The sequence below is a fragment of the Toxorhynchites rutilus genome, chromosome 2 (assembly GCF_029784135.1).
Source record: "Toxorhynchites rutilus septentrionalis strain SRP chromosome 2, ASM2978413v1, whole genome shotgun sequence".
NCBI classification, from domain to species: Eukaryota; Metazoa; Arthropoda; class Insecta; order Diptera; family Culicidae; genus Toxorhynchites; species Toxorhynchites rutilus.
The window spans coordinates 154,569,314-154,586,285 of record NC_073745.1 but is presented as its reverse complement, the minus strand read 5'-3'; the positions used below and the strand labels follow the sequence as shown (position 1 = coordinate 154,586,285).

General features: G+C 37.1%; 1 protein-coding gene across 3 annotated transcripts in view; it reads left to right on the top strand.

Moving 5' to 3' along the window:
- The first annotated feature begins 679 nt into the window (after positions 1-679).
- Positions 680-16,972, top strand: part of LOC129767271 (oxysterol-binding protein 1) — a 75,509-nt gene continuing 59,216 nt past the window's right edge. For 2 of the 3 annotated variants that reach the window (XM_055767976.1, XM_055767975.1), the window contains exons 1-2: positions 680-1,199; positions 14,752-14,841. In XM_055767976.1, coding sequence (XP_055623951.1) covers positions 1,027-1,199; positions 14,752-14,841 — 263 coding nt within the window. In that variant the 5' untranslated portion in view covers positions 680-1,026. The remainder of the gene's footprint in view (positions 1,200-14,751; positions 14,842-16,972) is intronic. The other variant, XM_055767977.1, reaches the window with a different exon arrangement.

The window sequence follows — 16,972 nt, the reverse complement described above, 5'->3', positions numbered from 1 at the left end:
AACCATTAGTGGTGGTAAACACTATAATATATTCTGAAACCTTATATAATTCGGGAACCTGACATATCGCATGGTTTGGTATATTTGTTGATCACGCTTGGCCGAAGAAAAAGAAAAGAAGTATGAAGTCATTTGTCAGGTCTCGTCTCAGGAGCAAACCACTAAAGATGGCCGTACACTGTTTGTCAAGAGGTCAAATATTTGACACTTTTTGACAGATAGAGTTTGGTTTGATGTTTGTACAAACACTATTTCGTTTGCCACTCTTAAATTATCAACAATGCCAAACATTGAACATGGAAAAAAAATCGTCTGAATTATTGTAGGTAACCTATCCATCTACCGACAGATTTACCGAACAGACCGACAAAATATTTTCGGCATCCAATAACTGAATATTTTGTTGTCGTGTTTTGTGTCGAATATATTTTATCAGTACACGTCGATAAAATTTTAGCTGTCAAAAAGAGTCAAATATTTGGCTTCGGTCAAACAGTGTATGAACACCCTTACACCGCTTACACCATTTGTCTTTTTGGTATTTTATTCTACCTCTGAATGTTGAACACTTGATTCTTAAACGCGACGTTCGATGTTTTCGATATTATTGTTTTTTGTTTTCCTTTTTGTTCGACTGTTCTGTCATACAACGGAGTGATTAGGAAGTGAAAGAAGTGATGGAGCAATCATCACTGGCACAGTCACCACAGTCTCAGATTGTAGTGGAGGAAAACTGTCAAAGCACTTTTCACATCTTGTTCACTTTTCATTGCGAAAAAATGGTGGACGTGGCTAATGATTTGCGGGACTGTTAATTTTGTGTGAAGAATTTCGAACCCAACATAGCTGTGATCTGATTATTCGTTTGGTTGGATGAATAACCCTAGTATTGTACAGTGGATGGTGGATGCAGATGTTGTATTTTCTTCGACTTAAGTGCATTTCAAGATAGGTTTACAAAAACAAGTTTTCTACAGTGAAATTCGGAAAATCTCAATCCTCGAGGATAGGAATTCGGCAGTGAAAATGTCGGAATCTGCACCTGTTGGTAAAGGAGGGTTGCTTCCAACAACTGGAAGTGCCCAGACAGTGCAGGCAGACCCCGATATGAAAGGCTGGCTGTACAAATGGACAAACTATCTCAAAGGATACCAAAAGCGCTGGTTTGTCCTGTCCAAAGGAGTACTATCGTATTACAGGTGAGCCACTAGGTGTATAGCATACACGAAATCGAAAGTTGTTTTCGTTACCCCCTATCCATTCATTTATACATTTTTCATAATCCTATCGCAATCGCTAAATTGATAACATTGATATTCTTCGTCCACATTTTTATGGTCTTTTCCCATCTTGTATCACCTGACAACATACTGAACATAGTTTTTATACTCGAGTCTCAGATCAATACGCCAGCACACACGAACACTCGCTTCTAAGAATTACCAGTTGGGACGATCGCAATTTTGTTTTTAAAGGACATTTAATTTGTTACAATCATCAATCCAAAGATAATTTGGAGCGCAGAATTGAATTTGTTGTTTGGCTCCTTCCAGATGGATATGCAAATTCATAACAGACGTTCATTAGGAGTAAATGATTGTTATCCACAAGTTTGCCATGTTTTCAATGCCGCGGAGCGAGCTGAAGGCTTCTGCGACATGCAAGTGTTTGCGTTTCAATGCTATCGCCAAATAGTCTGGTTTTATTCCACTTTTCTATACTAGCCTTTGCGGTATGATATATCTGTAGAGAACCGAATACTCTTCCGTGAGAAATATTGGACTGTTAATTTTGTTTTCATAGAAGAGATAATGCCTTATTATTTTGGCTTATCTACATAGCTTCACTATCGTGCAATCCGTTTTCTTCTCCAGCGAATATTGACAGGCTTAAATTTCATATAGTCCAGCCTAATCAAGATAAGGGTTGAACTTTGTTCGCACTATATCTGCTAAATAGGTGGGAAGGAAGTTAATGATTTTTATGAGTGTCTATTGCGAATGTTTTGATTCCTCAACACACCATTTGGTTGGTTCCCGGAATAAATCGCCACAGAAAACGACTGCAACAGAAACCACCGCTTATAAAATGTGTAGTAGGCTATAAATATTGTGGCGCGGTATTGTATTTCAAAACAAGAATTAACCGGGCAAACGTATCGCCCCAGGCAAACGTAACGCCCCGGGCAGACGTATACCGTCCGACGCTCGCTAGAGCTCGGTCGGACATTGCTAAAGGATCGTATCCTATGTTTCAAACTAACCGGGCAATCAGTGGATCCCAGGTTTGCGTGCGAGACACCGCCGCTTCCGACGGCGGGTCGGCGGTGGACTCGGATTGCGTCATCTTGGCGGCATGGGCCGCCTCGATTCCTTATCCTCGCCAAATGGGGACTTCGTCCCCATTACATTGTCCTCAGAATAAATTTCGAAAAACGAGAACAAGAGAATAAATTTATAATAGAAATGTGAGGCACATGATGTTTTTCCCGCGCCAAATATTTCTAGCCTACTACACTTTTTCTAAGCGGTTGTTTCTGTTGCAGTTGTTTACTGTGGCGATTTATTCCGGTCACCCATTTGGTTGTACATATATCAGATAAACCGATTCACAGCTGAATTAGACAAAATAGTTTTGTAAATCATTTATCCAAATGCTTGATAGTCTCGTATTGAAAGATCCGAAACCGGGATGCACATCAGGAGTGAGAGTGAGTGAGATTTGAGACTACAAGCACCACCCTAGTATAAGCAATTCATTCTAAATAAACGTGTTTCAATTGGCTGTTGTGGTCGTAAACACATGCATTCATATTAAAAGCGGTGGTTAATTTTTGCACTGAAATATAAATGATGCCTCTGTTCCCTATCCCCGATTGATGGGGACTCGTTGACCTCAGAATAAATTTAATAAGGACAAATCAATTCATAATGAAAATTGCGCTACGGTGGTGTTTATACTTAAATACCCCAAATCCCAAATACGCATTTTCGTAGCACTAAAAATGACAAAACACTGCATACAACAAGGCAACAATACAAATAATATTTGAATGCTAGTGTGAATAAAAATAAAAATGCTATCTATTGTATTTCGGCTCCGGTGACGCTAATACGAAAGTACCGAAAAAAAAACATTAAAATTTAGGATTCCTTCTCCTGAAGAAATTATCCCACCCTTCTTAACTCGATTAGACTGCGAGTAATCGGTTTCCTACCTTAACCTCGGAGTTAAGGAAATAGGTTGATATGTACTAGTAACAATATAGTTAAGAGTTTGGCTCCTCTAAACGTATGTGACTGAGCCCTCACAAAATAAACGGATTTAAATAAAATTTATTATGCTCGTGAAAACAGAATTGCTTCAGCTAAATCTTCCTTCATTGAGGCTTGAAGATCTGGCTTCACAATTTTCAAAGCAAAGAACAGCCTTTCTACGCTAACTTGAGTTGGTGGAATGGCAGTAATCATGCGTGCAACATCCATGATGAGCTCAGGAAACACTGGAATTACTTGTACTGTCATCTTCCACGATCAGTCTCGATCTCTGGCAAACAAGCTAGGATTTCACTTCAAAAGATGTTCAGTAGCAGGTCTTTCTTCTTATTCGCTTTTCCGAGGTGACATCGATGCTTTTTCGTTATTTAGGTAAGCAACGAAATCTGTGCTCTCTGATGAAGATGAAGACACAGGATTATCGCTGCAAGATTCGCTGAGAGGTTCATTATCCTCCTTCGTCAACAACAAAACTCTCGTTAAGTAAAATTCTGCTCTTTGGATCGATGTGAATTGCTGCTAAAAATATAGCGTTAGCCAGAAGTGTACTTTCCTCTCTCTCCGTGGACCGTTCAGCTCCATCTACAATTGGTCATTCTATCTTACTAAGGTGGAAAATCAGACTTCTTCATTCCAACATAAACTTTCCAGGTGTCAGTTCTTCAAGTTGAAGTGTTTTGGTTAGGTTGAACTTTCTTGAGTTGAGCTTTTCCAGATCGATCGCTTTGTCCACTGATTCATGGTTAGGGAAATATTCTATTATCCAGATCATTGATTTCTTAGTTCAATCAGTCGCTGAATCGTGAGATATTTTCTCCTTTAGCGAGTGGCCTGATCTGGAATTGCATCTTTCCCTGCTCTTCTTTTAAGAATTGTATCCGTTTTCGGGGTTCTAGGTAGTATCAGAACGATCATTTAGTCCCTCACAAATCGTTAACCGGAGTGTATGAAAGGCGCAACGCACATCGAAGATCTTGAACATATCGGCAACTTCATCTACTACGGCATCGAATTAATTTCAACGAATTAAACTTGGTTCTTAACGGAATTGCGTAAGTCCACTTTTTTGTATTTGCTTCTTCAATCACCATGCAACTGATGTTTTGGCTTTGAAAATAAATTCCATGTTTTCTTGCCATTTCCCCGTTTGAAGCCCTGAAAGCTGATTGTGACAAAACATTAGCGACCATATCTACAATGCTCCTTTTGAGCATTTGTTTAATTTTGTTTAATGACTCCTAATACGATGAAATTTCTTCCAACTCCGATACATAGCCCTGGTTTTTTGACCCCATTGATACGGTACCATTGAAGCACCTCTCGACTGTAGTGTTAGCTTGCCAAATCTGGCCAAAACTACACCGGACCTTTGTGAGCCTTAATAAATGGAAGGAGACGTTTCTGTAGACACTCTTCTCTATACATTTTCGAGTTCATCATCTTGTTTGTGGACGGCGCCAGTGGTTGTGTGGTTAGCGTAACAGCCTCACAATCCGATCGGCCTGGGTTCAATCCCAGCTGGCGTCGTTGGGATTTTCTGAGGCGAAAAATCTCTGGTTACGTCTTCCTTCGGAAGGGAAGCAAAAGAAGTTGGCCCGGCTCATGAGTTGTTGAGTCTGATAGGTAGGAACAGGTGGAGTCGCCTCCCTGATGTCGGTGATTGGCACTAAAGTGGCGGAAATAGGCCGACGAAAAATAAGCGAAGATAAAAAAAAAATCTTGTTTGTGGCGAGATATTTTGGTTTTCTGTCCACAGCTGCAAATCCCTTGCCAACCAAGAAGTTCCTGGCAAATTTATCAACAAAACGAACCTAAATTTGCTAGGGACATCTCCTCTGGCAGTTGCCTTACAGAATTTCAGGCCTGGTAGCTGTTCAAAATCCATCTTCACGTATGTTTCGTCATCCATCAGCATGTATTCTTCGTACTTCGTCTGAACCTTGTTGTACAACTTTCGAGCGCGTCTTTTGGCTTCAGCGTTCTGTCTGGTTGCTTACATGTACGGAAAATACGATAAACTTCTTGTATACGGATTCTTCGGAGAGTACTTTGGTTATAGTTGTATTTTGTCATAGTCTGAAAGTCCCGGATTTGCTTCGATTGTTCTCTTTACCTTTAACCTCAACTTCCGATCGTAAGAAGGGTTACCATATCTACAGAATAATCTGTATTTATACAGATTTTTCAGACTTTTTGGAACCAAGAATCTGTAGATACAGATTACAGTTTTTTTTTTTGGTTTTCATACAGATTTACAGATTTTTCAAAAACAAGATACAATATTAGTTATGGCGTAATGGATCTATCGCGAAAAGATGAAAAAGTCTGGTTATCGGCTAGCTTTACAATAAAGAAATGACACTGTTTATCTTTTACCTACTAAAGCAAAGTGAATGTGAATTTTTACGTGGCTACCATCAACATCGTCATATTCATAATAACTATGCCAATCAATGATACTAAAGATACGATTATGCTTTTAAATTGAACTTATAAATTTTACCCTTTGCGGCCGTTTTAAATTTTGACATGTGCGTCGTACTGGTCACAATTATTTTTACTTGAAAAAGTAGTGCACAAGATTCCTTTATGTTTTGTAAACCTCTGATAAGTATTTACAAAAAAATCTTTGCTATAATTCTTCTTCGTGTAATATCTTTCGCATGTATAACAAAAATAATTAAATAATTAGATTGGCGTCTTTAGTCTTTTATCTTTCTGTTCGAACATACAGAACAATGCTCTCTACATCTACACAGTGCCGCATTACATGGAGTTTTCCATTAATCCTTCCGTCAAACATGGATGACAACTTTGTTTTATACTAAGTACCGTTATCTATTATTCATAGCACCGTTTTGGTTCGTAAATAAGTTCACAAGGCATTAACATTTCTCGCGTAACTTTTGAAAAGGTCCTATGTAACAAATGTAAACAAATCGAGTTAATGGATGCACGCTATTAGTTTTCAATCATTGAATGTATTACAAAAACAATCGTTCACGTATCTATCTTCTTCATCTTTTTGTCGCCGATACAAAAAATTTCCAATGTACAGATTCGAATTTTAAGCACCCGGCTGTTACTTCGGACGCCACTTTCCTCCGACGGCCGAAACGTCCGAAGTAACAAAGCATTCAAAACAACTCGCAGTCGTACTTCGGTCGTTTTGGAATTTATTTCTTACAGGTGTTGTTATCGATTTCAGTGCAATTCAACGAGTGATAACAATAATAATCAGTCTTTAGAACGAAATGCTGATATTTGGATTGTTGTTTATTAGTTAATTTTTTTATAGTGCAACGTAATATGTCTAATGTGCAAACGCGGGCAGTCAAAACGTCCAATGTAACATTTTTCGCTCCGAGGCTTCAACCTTAATCTCAAATCACGGAACAATAGTTACGATTGGTTTTACGAAGTTATTCTTGACAGCTAGTGGTGAAAACAGTGATAAAGATTGATAGCTTTTAAGACAATTCGCGAAATAATGTTCGGGTCTTCAACTTCGTTTTTCTCGAGTTGGCGAAAATGTTACATTGGACCTTTTCAAAAGTTACGGGAGATTTGTTTAGAAAAAGTGTGAACTGATACATTGTTGTAAAATTATAATTTTAGTATACTTCGTTGCTGTGATGGCTGAGAGCAGGCAAACTACGGCGCGTTCTCTGATCTGATCCGATTACGTTTCAACACATCATACACTTTCAGCGATTTCTCGATTTTAGTATCTGATCAAATTGAAATCAAATTTCTTCTCTCTGCTTTCATCATGCACAACTTTTTCAAAACAGAATGGATCAAAGTGAAATTTTCATCGTCCAAAGATATAGGCATTCCAAACAATTCGCTGTCAAAAGATTCCAGATACGCCTATTACGACCCCTGCTATAAAATGAACAGTGATTCCGGATTCTAGCACCACTATTCTGGCCAATTTTGCAAAGGAAAGTTTTGGAATCGTCCAAATGCTGTCAATTTTGGTCAATAGATGAAGAATTGTTACCCAGGTTACCCATCGATAGAATCGTACCAAAGCGCCTAAAGCGTGAAGCTTGTTTGGGAGGGGTCTTATGCATCCAACATACAACGTATAGGCAAACCTGTTTTTGTACGGGGGATAGGGACCGCATAAAAAATCGTACTAAACTTCACCAGTAGCTTCAAAAAATAGTGTTCGCTACACAATTTGAAAAAAAAGCGGTGATTTCCTTAAGAAAATAATCCAAATCCTTTTTTCACTTTAATAAGCGGCCTACTCACTTGCGCAGATCATAAAATCAACTCTTTGCTCCTTTCAATAAGCACCTACTGACACCTTAAAACAAACAAAACAAAACATGAGAATGAGAATTAGCTGACACAGTCCCTATGTAAAACGATGAAATACATATCAAAGATAGAAAAAAATGACCGATAACTTCCATTTTTTTTAAATACCGCGTAAAAAATATGAGATTTTTAATGCAAAAAAAACTCACAAAAAAAAACCGCACAAAAACAGGTTTCTGGTAGATGATCATTTCATCACAACTAACCATTGTGATGACATGATCATCACATGATCAATAGTTTGAAAATTGTTAGACAAAATTGAACTTTATTCTCCGTACAATGATGTTAACATTTGCGTTCAATGAACTGAAGTAATTTTCTAACTTATATTGATATATCGAATGATAAATTTCAAACAACCATAGTCATGAATGACCAGATTAATATGAAGTATGCACATTCTCTTCAAGACATTTCTAGTCATAGTATTCCAGTACTAGGCCATCCATAACTATGATTTAATATCATGTATAAATTACCATGACATGGCAAGAGAGCTTGATTTGTGACGATCGTCTAGGATTTTCGCATCACGATCTTGTAAAATAGAAACCTCACAAGACTTGCTGTACTATTTCACAAATAAGTGCATCACATTGCATATAGAGAAAAAACTTTAAATTTCCGCGCCTTATTCGGTGCAATCGATTTATATCATTTGTTGCAACCATAAAACCCATGTGAAAATTATTCCACCTATGGGTCGTATGCTTCTCATAGCCCACATTTCCTTCATCATGGCGTGACCTTATCCAATAACTTCCCAATTACCTTTTCTGGCTTGTGTGCATTGTTTTGCATATTTCCTTCAACACGTAGGGATTTTTTGGCCGCTTGAAAATTACACTAATAAACTAGCACGTCCGCGAGCATGTTTTTAGGGGTACTTGTGATTGATTTTCGTATAAAACTAACCATTATAGATAGATACATGCGTAGTGATAAGGAATGTTTAGCCTATTGATGTTATGTTTGTACAGAACTGTGTAAATATTTACATTTCCCTCTTTAACCTATCATTTCGAAATCCGTTATTAACCATATTTGATTTCTTCATTGCTTGTTAGTAAAATAGATTAAGTGATATTACAGAGTTCTGTAGCGTCTACTTTATATTCTTGTTATATTCTATATAATAGGCTTTAGAGAAGATCATCTCAAGACAGCACGATTATTCGAAATCTTCATAGCTGTATTCAGGAATTGTCTTCAATTCACGCAGCGAATTCGTTTTTATGTCTTCAATGCTGTCAAAACAGGTCCACAAAGCGGTAATTTGAATTTTGGAGATATGAAAAAGTCATACAGGGTCATACCTGGAGAATATGGTGCTTGTACAATCACATTCTAAACTATTAAAAAAATATGTCTGTCTCATTAATTTTTTTTTAATGAAGCTTTCATATATGTCGGCTAAAAGTGCAAAGCATTCTGGCAAAGTTGAAGTGTTAAAATTTCACTGACAAGGCTCTTAAATTGTTGGTGTATTAGACAGTTCGCGCCAGTTTTGCACTTATACACTCGACAAAAAAATTAGAGGAACAGAATGCGAAGTTAGAAATTTCAAGTGATTTTTGACATGCTATATCTTCGTGAAAAATTAACGCATATCGATAGGGTGCGCACCATTTAGAAGCTACAACTTTCAGGTATTATAATATTTTACGTACATATTTTTATTTTGGTGTGTGTTGGGGTAGTGGGCAACAATATCGGGAAGAAATGAAAAATCGTTTTTTCTTTTTTTTTTCAAGAATATTCTGGACTAACCCAATGTTTTGCCAACCAACTCAGCAGTAAATCCAATTAACCTTATCCATCAGCTTTTATTTGGTTCCAAGAACGTTCCTGTAGGACCCTCCCACACAGAGATATTTCAGTTTGAATGAAAAATTAACCCTTCGTCTTTGATGATGAATAATTCAATAAATAACCATCGCACCGCAAATCGAATGGCAGTTTTGAAAACTCCAATATAATTACTTTGACGAAAAAAAAATTATTTAAATTTTTTGCATCGATTTCCAAAAAGTGCCAAAAACAGGATTTTTGTAGTGTTTTACAAAATCCACTGTAGTTCTGCAAATATCGCAGTTAGTTATAATGTTTACAGGCTAATTTTTAGCCTAGTGTATTCCCTAAACATCCGTGAACGTTTCATATTGATACGTTCAGCCGTTTTTTCTAGCCGATTTTTCAAATTTGGAGTAAATCAGAGGATTATTTAATCGCAATCGTATCAGAAGTACAAAATCCTACGCGACTCTCTGAACGAAGGATTCATAACTTAGGTAGGGGAACTTAGGGTAAAACGCACCGTGTCGGTAAAACGCACCACTATGAAAAATCATGGAAAACGCAGTAAAGGGCGGGATTTTTCTGTGCTTATAACATTCTTTTTTCATTATATGTAGTTTATCACCGAAAACCTCTTCTAGCTTCATAAAATAGTAATATAGGGTTGGAGAAAAAGAAATGTTTCTGATTGAAATTTGACGCTATATTTAACATACTTAAAATTATCCAATTTAAGTCAAATATGCGCCGTTTTGTTCGCAAACTTCTTGCCATTTAGAAAGCAACTTCATTATCCCCCCTTACAAAACACCCCTCCTTATTTGCAAAAAATCTCAGACAACCAGTTTTCGCAAGCCTCTTTTGAGGCCAACTAAGTATCACCAAGAGCGTTTTGCTTGGACCGGAAGAGATGATAATCACTTGGAGCTAGGTCCGGACTATATGGTGGGTGCAATACGACATCCCATCCGAGCTCCCATAGCTTCTGGCGGGTCATCAAAGATGTGTGAGGCCGAGCGTTGTCTAGGTGGAAAATAACACCATTCCTATTGATCATTTCTGACCGCTTCTGGTCAATCGCCTGCTTCAAGCGGCCAAGCTGCTCACAGTAGAGAACCGAGTTGAGGGTCTGGCCATAGTTGAGCAGCTCATAGTGGATGATTCCCTTCCAATCCCACCAAACACACAGCAAAACCTTCCTGGCCGTCAATCCGGGCTTTGCGATGGTTTGGGCCGGCTCACCGCGCTTCGACCACGACTTTTTTCGCTTTAGGTTGTCGTACGTGATGCACTTTTCATCACCAGTCACCATCTTCTTCAAAAATGGGTCGAGTTCGTTCCGTTTCAGCAGTGCATCGCAGGCTTTGATTCGGTCTAAAAGATTTTTTTGCGTCAACTCGTGTGGCACCCATACATCCAGCTTTTTTAGAATCCAATTTTTTTGCAAGTGGTTCCAAACGTTTTATGGTCTATACCCAGTTCCTGGCCAATCGAGCGAGTGCTCACATGCCGGTCTACTTGGATGATATCAACGATTTTATCGGTTTCCACGACGATTGGCCTACCAGTACGGAGTGTATCTTCGACAGCCACTACACCAGAACAAAATCGATCAAACCAACGCTGTGCTATGCGAATCGTTACAGTATCGGGTCCATAAACTACACAAATTTTTTCGACCGCCTTCGTTGCTGTTTTACCTCGCAGGTAGTAAAAACGTAAAATATGGCGAATTTCTAGCTTGGTGGACTCCATTTTTGACGCGCTATAACTTGAGACTGAAAAGGACAATCACAACACTGTCAAAACGACACTTGTAGCACAGATTGTCGTCTTTAAATAGCCGTATAGTATGACTCGATGCGATAAGTACAACACAAGATATGTTTAAGTGTTGCTACATATTGATAACATACGACATTTCTTTTTCCCCAACCCAATATATAAAAAAACACATGATTTCATCAAACTTTGGCTGCTTCTGTCATAAGACTTTTGAAGCATTTTAAAGCTAATTCAAATTTTGCAAACTTCAATACGCTCTCGGATGTTACCAGAGCTCTCGATTGAGTTTGACTAAAGAAATGTTTAAAATTCAATTTTTATATTAAAATGCAAATTTTCTAATCCATCTCATAATGGTACACATCGCTTCAGTATGGAGATTAAAAAAGAGTTAGTGTCAGTGTTACCAAATCACTCATATATTTACTGTAATTGTTTTATACTTCGATGGTTTCTGAAAAGCATGAAATCATTTTCACATATTTGTTCTTGTTTTATGTAATAAAAACCAGAACGAACTGAATTATTTCACTGTTTCTGACTACTAAAATCCTTCCATTATTACGAATGATACAAACCGAACAAAAACTCATAAACATAAAGGCCAAAAATATCGCAACACACTTACGAACAACGACACGTAGCAATATATATGTGAACAGTGGCACATATTATTTCGTTTGTAAACAAAAATATAGGATACAAAATGTTTCGTCGTTTCGGCGTTCGACAACAAAAATGCCTCGGAAATTTGAAAAAAACAGATAACAAACCTTTTAACTCTCATATGACACTATGACTTTTTCTAAATAGAATGTTCCGGAAACTTGTTTTTGACTTTCAAAAGAAGCGAAAAGAGATCTGCATGGTGGAGTACGATTACAAATCACTGCACATGTTTCATCCTGTTTTACTTGAGATGGGCCTCTTATCCTCCCCTCCCCTACATTGAGTATGAGTAATATCTTAACATATAATGGATGGCAGCGGAAATTTGATGAAATGCTGCTTTTCTATCCAACCCAAAGATTAGTGACATGCAATGTACAAAAGGCGTTAGAATCCAATTTGATAAAGAGCTGTAGAATCGGAATATCTCTAAGAAAGGCTCAAGTATTTCGTTTATATTTTTTTGAGGGATGAATACGAAATACGATAGTCGAAATTAGTGCTACAAAGGTTAAACATACGGCACATACTATGTAGAGGTTCGTTATATGCATAATTTGTTCGTGTTGTGGGGAGATACAAAAAGTTTTGGGTACGCAAATTCCGGCGATTAATGTTGAAATTAATCATCCGGAGGAGCTCAGGACAATCAGTATTGGATGTAATTAAATCCGATATGAATAGCGCTTTTGCGACATTCCTTATTGAGACCAGTAAGTCTAGCCCAATCAGCTTGCAGCGATCCTCGTAGCTGGGGAGATTCGAAGGATCATTCCACGGAAAATTACGTAGAGCGAAACGAATGAATTTTCGCTGAACTCCACTCGTTGAATATTATTTTGGAAGTACGGTGACCACACTACACAAGCATATTCGAGAGTTGAACGAACCAACGCACAATAGAGAGATTTGATGCAGTGTATATTTTTAAAATGCTTGGTAACACGAAAAATGAAACCAAGAGTTTTAGATGCTTTAGAGGTGATAAAAGATATGTGCTCGCGAAAAGTTAATTTAGAGTCCAGTATGACCCCGAGATCTTTGATAATTTTGACACGGTTCAATGTTCGGCCATGCAGCCTATATTCGTAATTTACCAACGATCGTTTACGTGAAAATGATAATACTGAACATTTCGATGGATTCAAACACATTCTGTTGGTAACGCACCATTCGGCAAAAATGTCCAATTGTTGTTGTAAATTTTCAGCGTCGTCAATGCTGTTCACTGGGTGGAACAGTTTAAAATCATCTGCATATGATAGTTTGCGGCATCTTAAGCTAATGTTTATATCGTTGAGATATAGCAGGAAAATGTACGGACCAAGATGACTGCCTTGAGGGACGCCAGATGTAACTCGGAAAGAACCAGATATTGTGTCACCGATTTTTACTGACATAACGCGATCCGTGTGATAAGAATGTAGCCAATCCAAGAAAGGACCATTGAATCCAAGGCGTCGAAGCTTGGCTTTCAGTTATATATATGCAATGTCATCCATATGCAGGTCGGACTCGATTATATACAGTTTGAATTTTTTTTTTCATATTTCAAATATGACTTATTTCACGAAAAATATTATCTTTTAATGTTAAGGTAAAATTTAAATGGCTTTTATATGTACAGTGGGGTCAAAATCATGATTTTGAAGATTTTGCTTGAATTCTCACCAGGATTTTTTTTTATCCCATTTATTTATTTAAGGCTCATTAGCATTTTGGCTGTAACAGAGCCGAATTTTAATCGTGTACATGTCACAATGGTTATCATTTATCTATAATTAGCACATTACACAGTTTTCATTCGCCAGTATTCCTTCTATACTATTACATATGGTACATTCACACAGAAGAACAGAAAAAATATTCTTACGCCTAAATGCCTAAACGCCAAACAGTTGAATGATCATTGTTGAGTTATTTATAGAACAGCAGCCCGATGTGTCTTGCAAAGCAGAGCAGTTGTATGGATGAATCGATCTTATTTCGACCGTGGATCGATCTTCATCGCTGATGATTGTTGCGTGGACGTAGCTATTCTATAACAACACAAAGATGGTCAATGAGGGTCCTGAGTTTTGAACTCACGATCGATCGCTTACTAAGCGAACGTGCAACCAATATGGCTACGGAGACCCCCTACACCAGGAATTGTTTATATCGATATTTCAGCGAAATTAAGGTAGATAGAAGTTGGGTGTCAAAGAACAAATTGTAGAACGATTAGAGACCTTTAATCTAATTGATAGAAACAATTAGGTTCAATATTAGTTTTCAGGATAAAATTAATAATAACAAATGAAAAATTACTTACTTTGAAGTTTTTCACTTCGAAAATGTTATTTATCCACAAAAAGTTGTATAACTCTGCGTTATTTTTTTCATCAAATATGATCCTCTATCACCTCCCGAATGAACTCGGATTTTTTTTATATGAGAAAGGTATTTTATGACTTTAAGGGGATGAATCAGAAATTAAATTATTCTTTTATATTCAAAAACGAAAAATATATGCAAAGAAAACGATTAAAAAAATCGTTTTGACTCGATTATATACAGGATTCGATTATATACGGTGAAAATAAATCCGAAACTGTATATAATCGAGTCCTCCGTGTATTATATAACTGCATGCTAACCACAATCAAAAGAAAAAGCTCATCCCTACAATTCCCCAATTGGTTAATATCCGGGTACGTGTGTTAGTGTCTCTGGCATTTTTTTTTCCTACCATTTCCCACATTCAAGCTTCGCGCTTTCAATCCTCCGTTTCTCACACACTCTTTGATTTCGATTTCATTCCATTTCTTACTCTGTTGTCATTCGATTCGAAGCATCAAATATTAAACACAACCAAATTGATTTGACTCTGGGGTTTGCTATTGAACAGGGCTGAACACGGAGCCGGAGCGAACGCAGGGGGCAGGAGTGCCGGGGGCAAATTATCTATAAGGCGTCGCAGGAAAGGCCCCCGAGCGGAGTGAGTAGAGCCCCAAACAAACAAAAATATAAAGACCAGAAAAAAAACATGCAATGTTTCTTTACTGAAATCTTTCATGTTTTGTTTACATTTTTCATATCTTCTTTTCTCATCCCGTAATCGAAATTTCACCATAATCAACTCTCATTTATTAATAAGAACAAAAATTGCTCAATTGATACCGTTGCTCAATATTTGCCTTTTTATTGTTGTAACTGCAAACGCTGAAGAATCTTTCGGGATTGCTGCTGCATCTTTCTCTAGCTAGCAATTGCTGTTGATCTCAACACTCATTCAGTTGTAGAGTGATTATGTTTAGCCAAAATTCGTATAAACTACATAAGGTACTGTAACTGAACGCAACCCCCAGATTTACATCAGTTTAGTCATTTTTTTTATTCTGTTCGGCTTCTACATGAATTTATCAGTTTACCACCTATGTTTACTAGCGTAGCAAGTATCGTTATATTAGCGAATCATCGCGTAGCAGACTTTAAAAGCATGTAAAGATTGCTTGTTTTCAACTATCCATCTACTAATTCACCATCTACTTTTCATGTTTACACGTCGAAAATTACTGTAATTGTAACGTCTGTTTGATTACGTTGTTTACCAAATAATCTTCATTATATGTTTACAATAAATTTTTGAAAGTTTTAAAATTTTGGAACCAATGTAAGCTTGTCAGCTGTGATAAAAACTTTGTCGCATTTCAACAAGTCGTCTGCTAAAGAAGAAACACATTTGATGGAGGGCTTCAACATTTTTTGCCTATATTTTACATCTTTCGAGCATTTAGAGCATTAGAGAATTCCTTATTGATGACATTTTTACCTTCTCATAATTTATTTATCCTTTAAAATCTCATATAAAAACATTTCAAGGTTAGAAAACTTTCGCTAAATTTGATGAAAATGAAAAAAAAAAACGATTGAGGGAAACAATCCGTACTTCGATTGATTAATTTGAGCCGTCGTTTTCCTCTTTTTTAGTCTCATCGGTTCTCTATCATTATTTTATTCAATTGATATCGGACTAACTAAATGCGGCCTTCTGAAATCTCAAATGATTCCAAACTTTCACATAGTTAATGCTTTGTGCATTGTATTCTGTAGGTCCCGAATCTATACTGTGATAAACTTCCGTGAAATTATTTTGTGCGAAATATCGATAACCAAAACAAGTACAGTGAGAGCAAACATTCGGAACGAGATGGTTATCAGAAGACGTCTAATCTTTGGAACAGAGTACACAATGATAATAAGATGGTAAATCAAACTAATAGTCGACACAAGTGAAGAGAAAATGTACAAGTGATCTTAATGCACAAACATCGATAAGAAAAACGCTAGCGAAAATCATTAGTTGAAATCGGTCGACAAACCTCCAAAAAGCAAATATTTTAAACGGGATGATGCTATGAACTATGAAACTAATTGATAAGGTTATCGAAGCCATGTTTATTTTTAACTATATTCCAAGAAACTCTCTCTATGTAAATCAATGAGAGTTGAAGATAATTAAAGTAAAGTCTAATGGGAATGCAGCACGTTTTAAAAGTACACATAAGTTTTGCCAGTTTCTACGAAAGTGGATCTGGCTCATACCTTGAGTTATACTGTGTAACGCTGTTGACTGTTGATTTTTTGTTAACCAACTAGTATTACTGAAAGATTTTAATGTTGTGCTTTCCATTCAGTCCGCATCAAGAGCATTTGTACGATATCTGTGTCGGCATCCGCTCTCAAAGATATTTTTTGTGTAACGAGAAAATAGTCAGAAGTTCGACTAGAAATTAGACGCATATCGCAAAACATCCGAAAACGAACCATGTTCTTTTTTATTTCCTTATTTTGTAAATGTCAGTCCTAGTAATTAATGTTTTTCTAACGAAAAGCTCAACGTCAGTCCCTAGGGACCGACGAGGGGCGCAACGTGTTAAGTGAACGATGGAAATGGAGTGCATTTTTTCATATCAGGTGCGAAATAAAGAATTATCGGAGTTCGATGTCATGCCGTTCCAGCAAAATAACCATACCGCTGTCAATTTTGGACCGATTACGTATTTTTTCGAGTTATTCGCTAATTTTATCCGTGTAATTATTGAAAAACAAAATAAATTACCGGCATC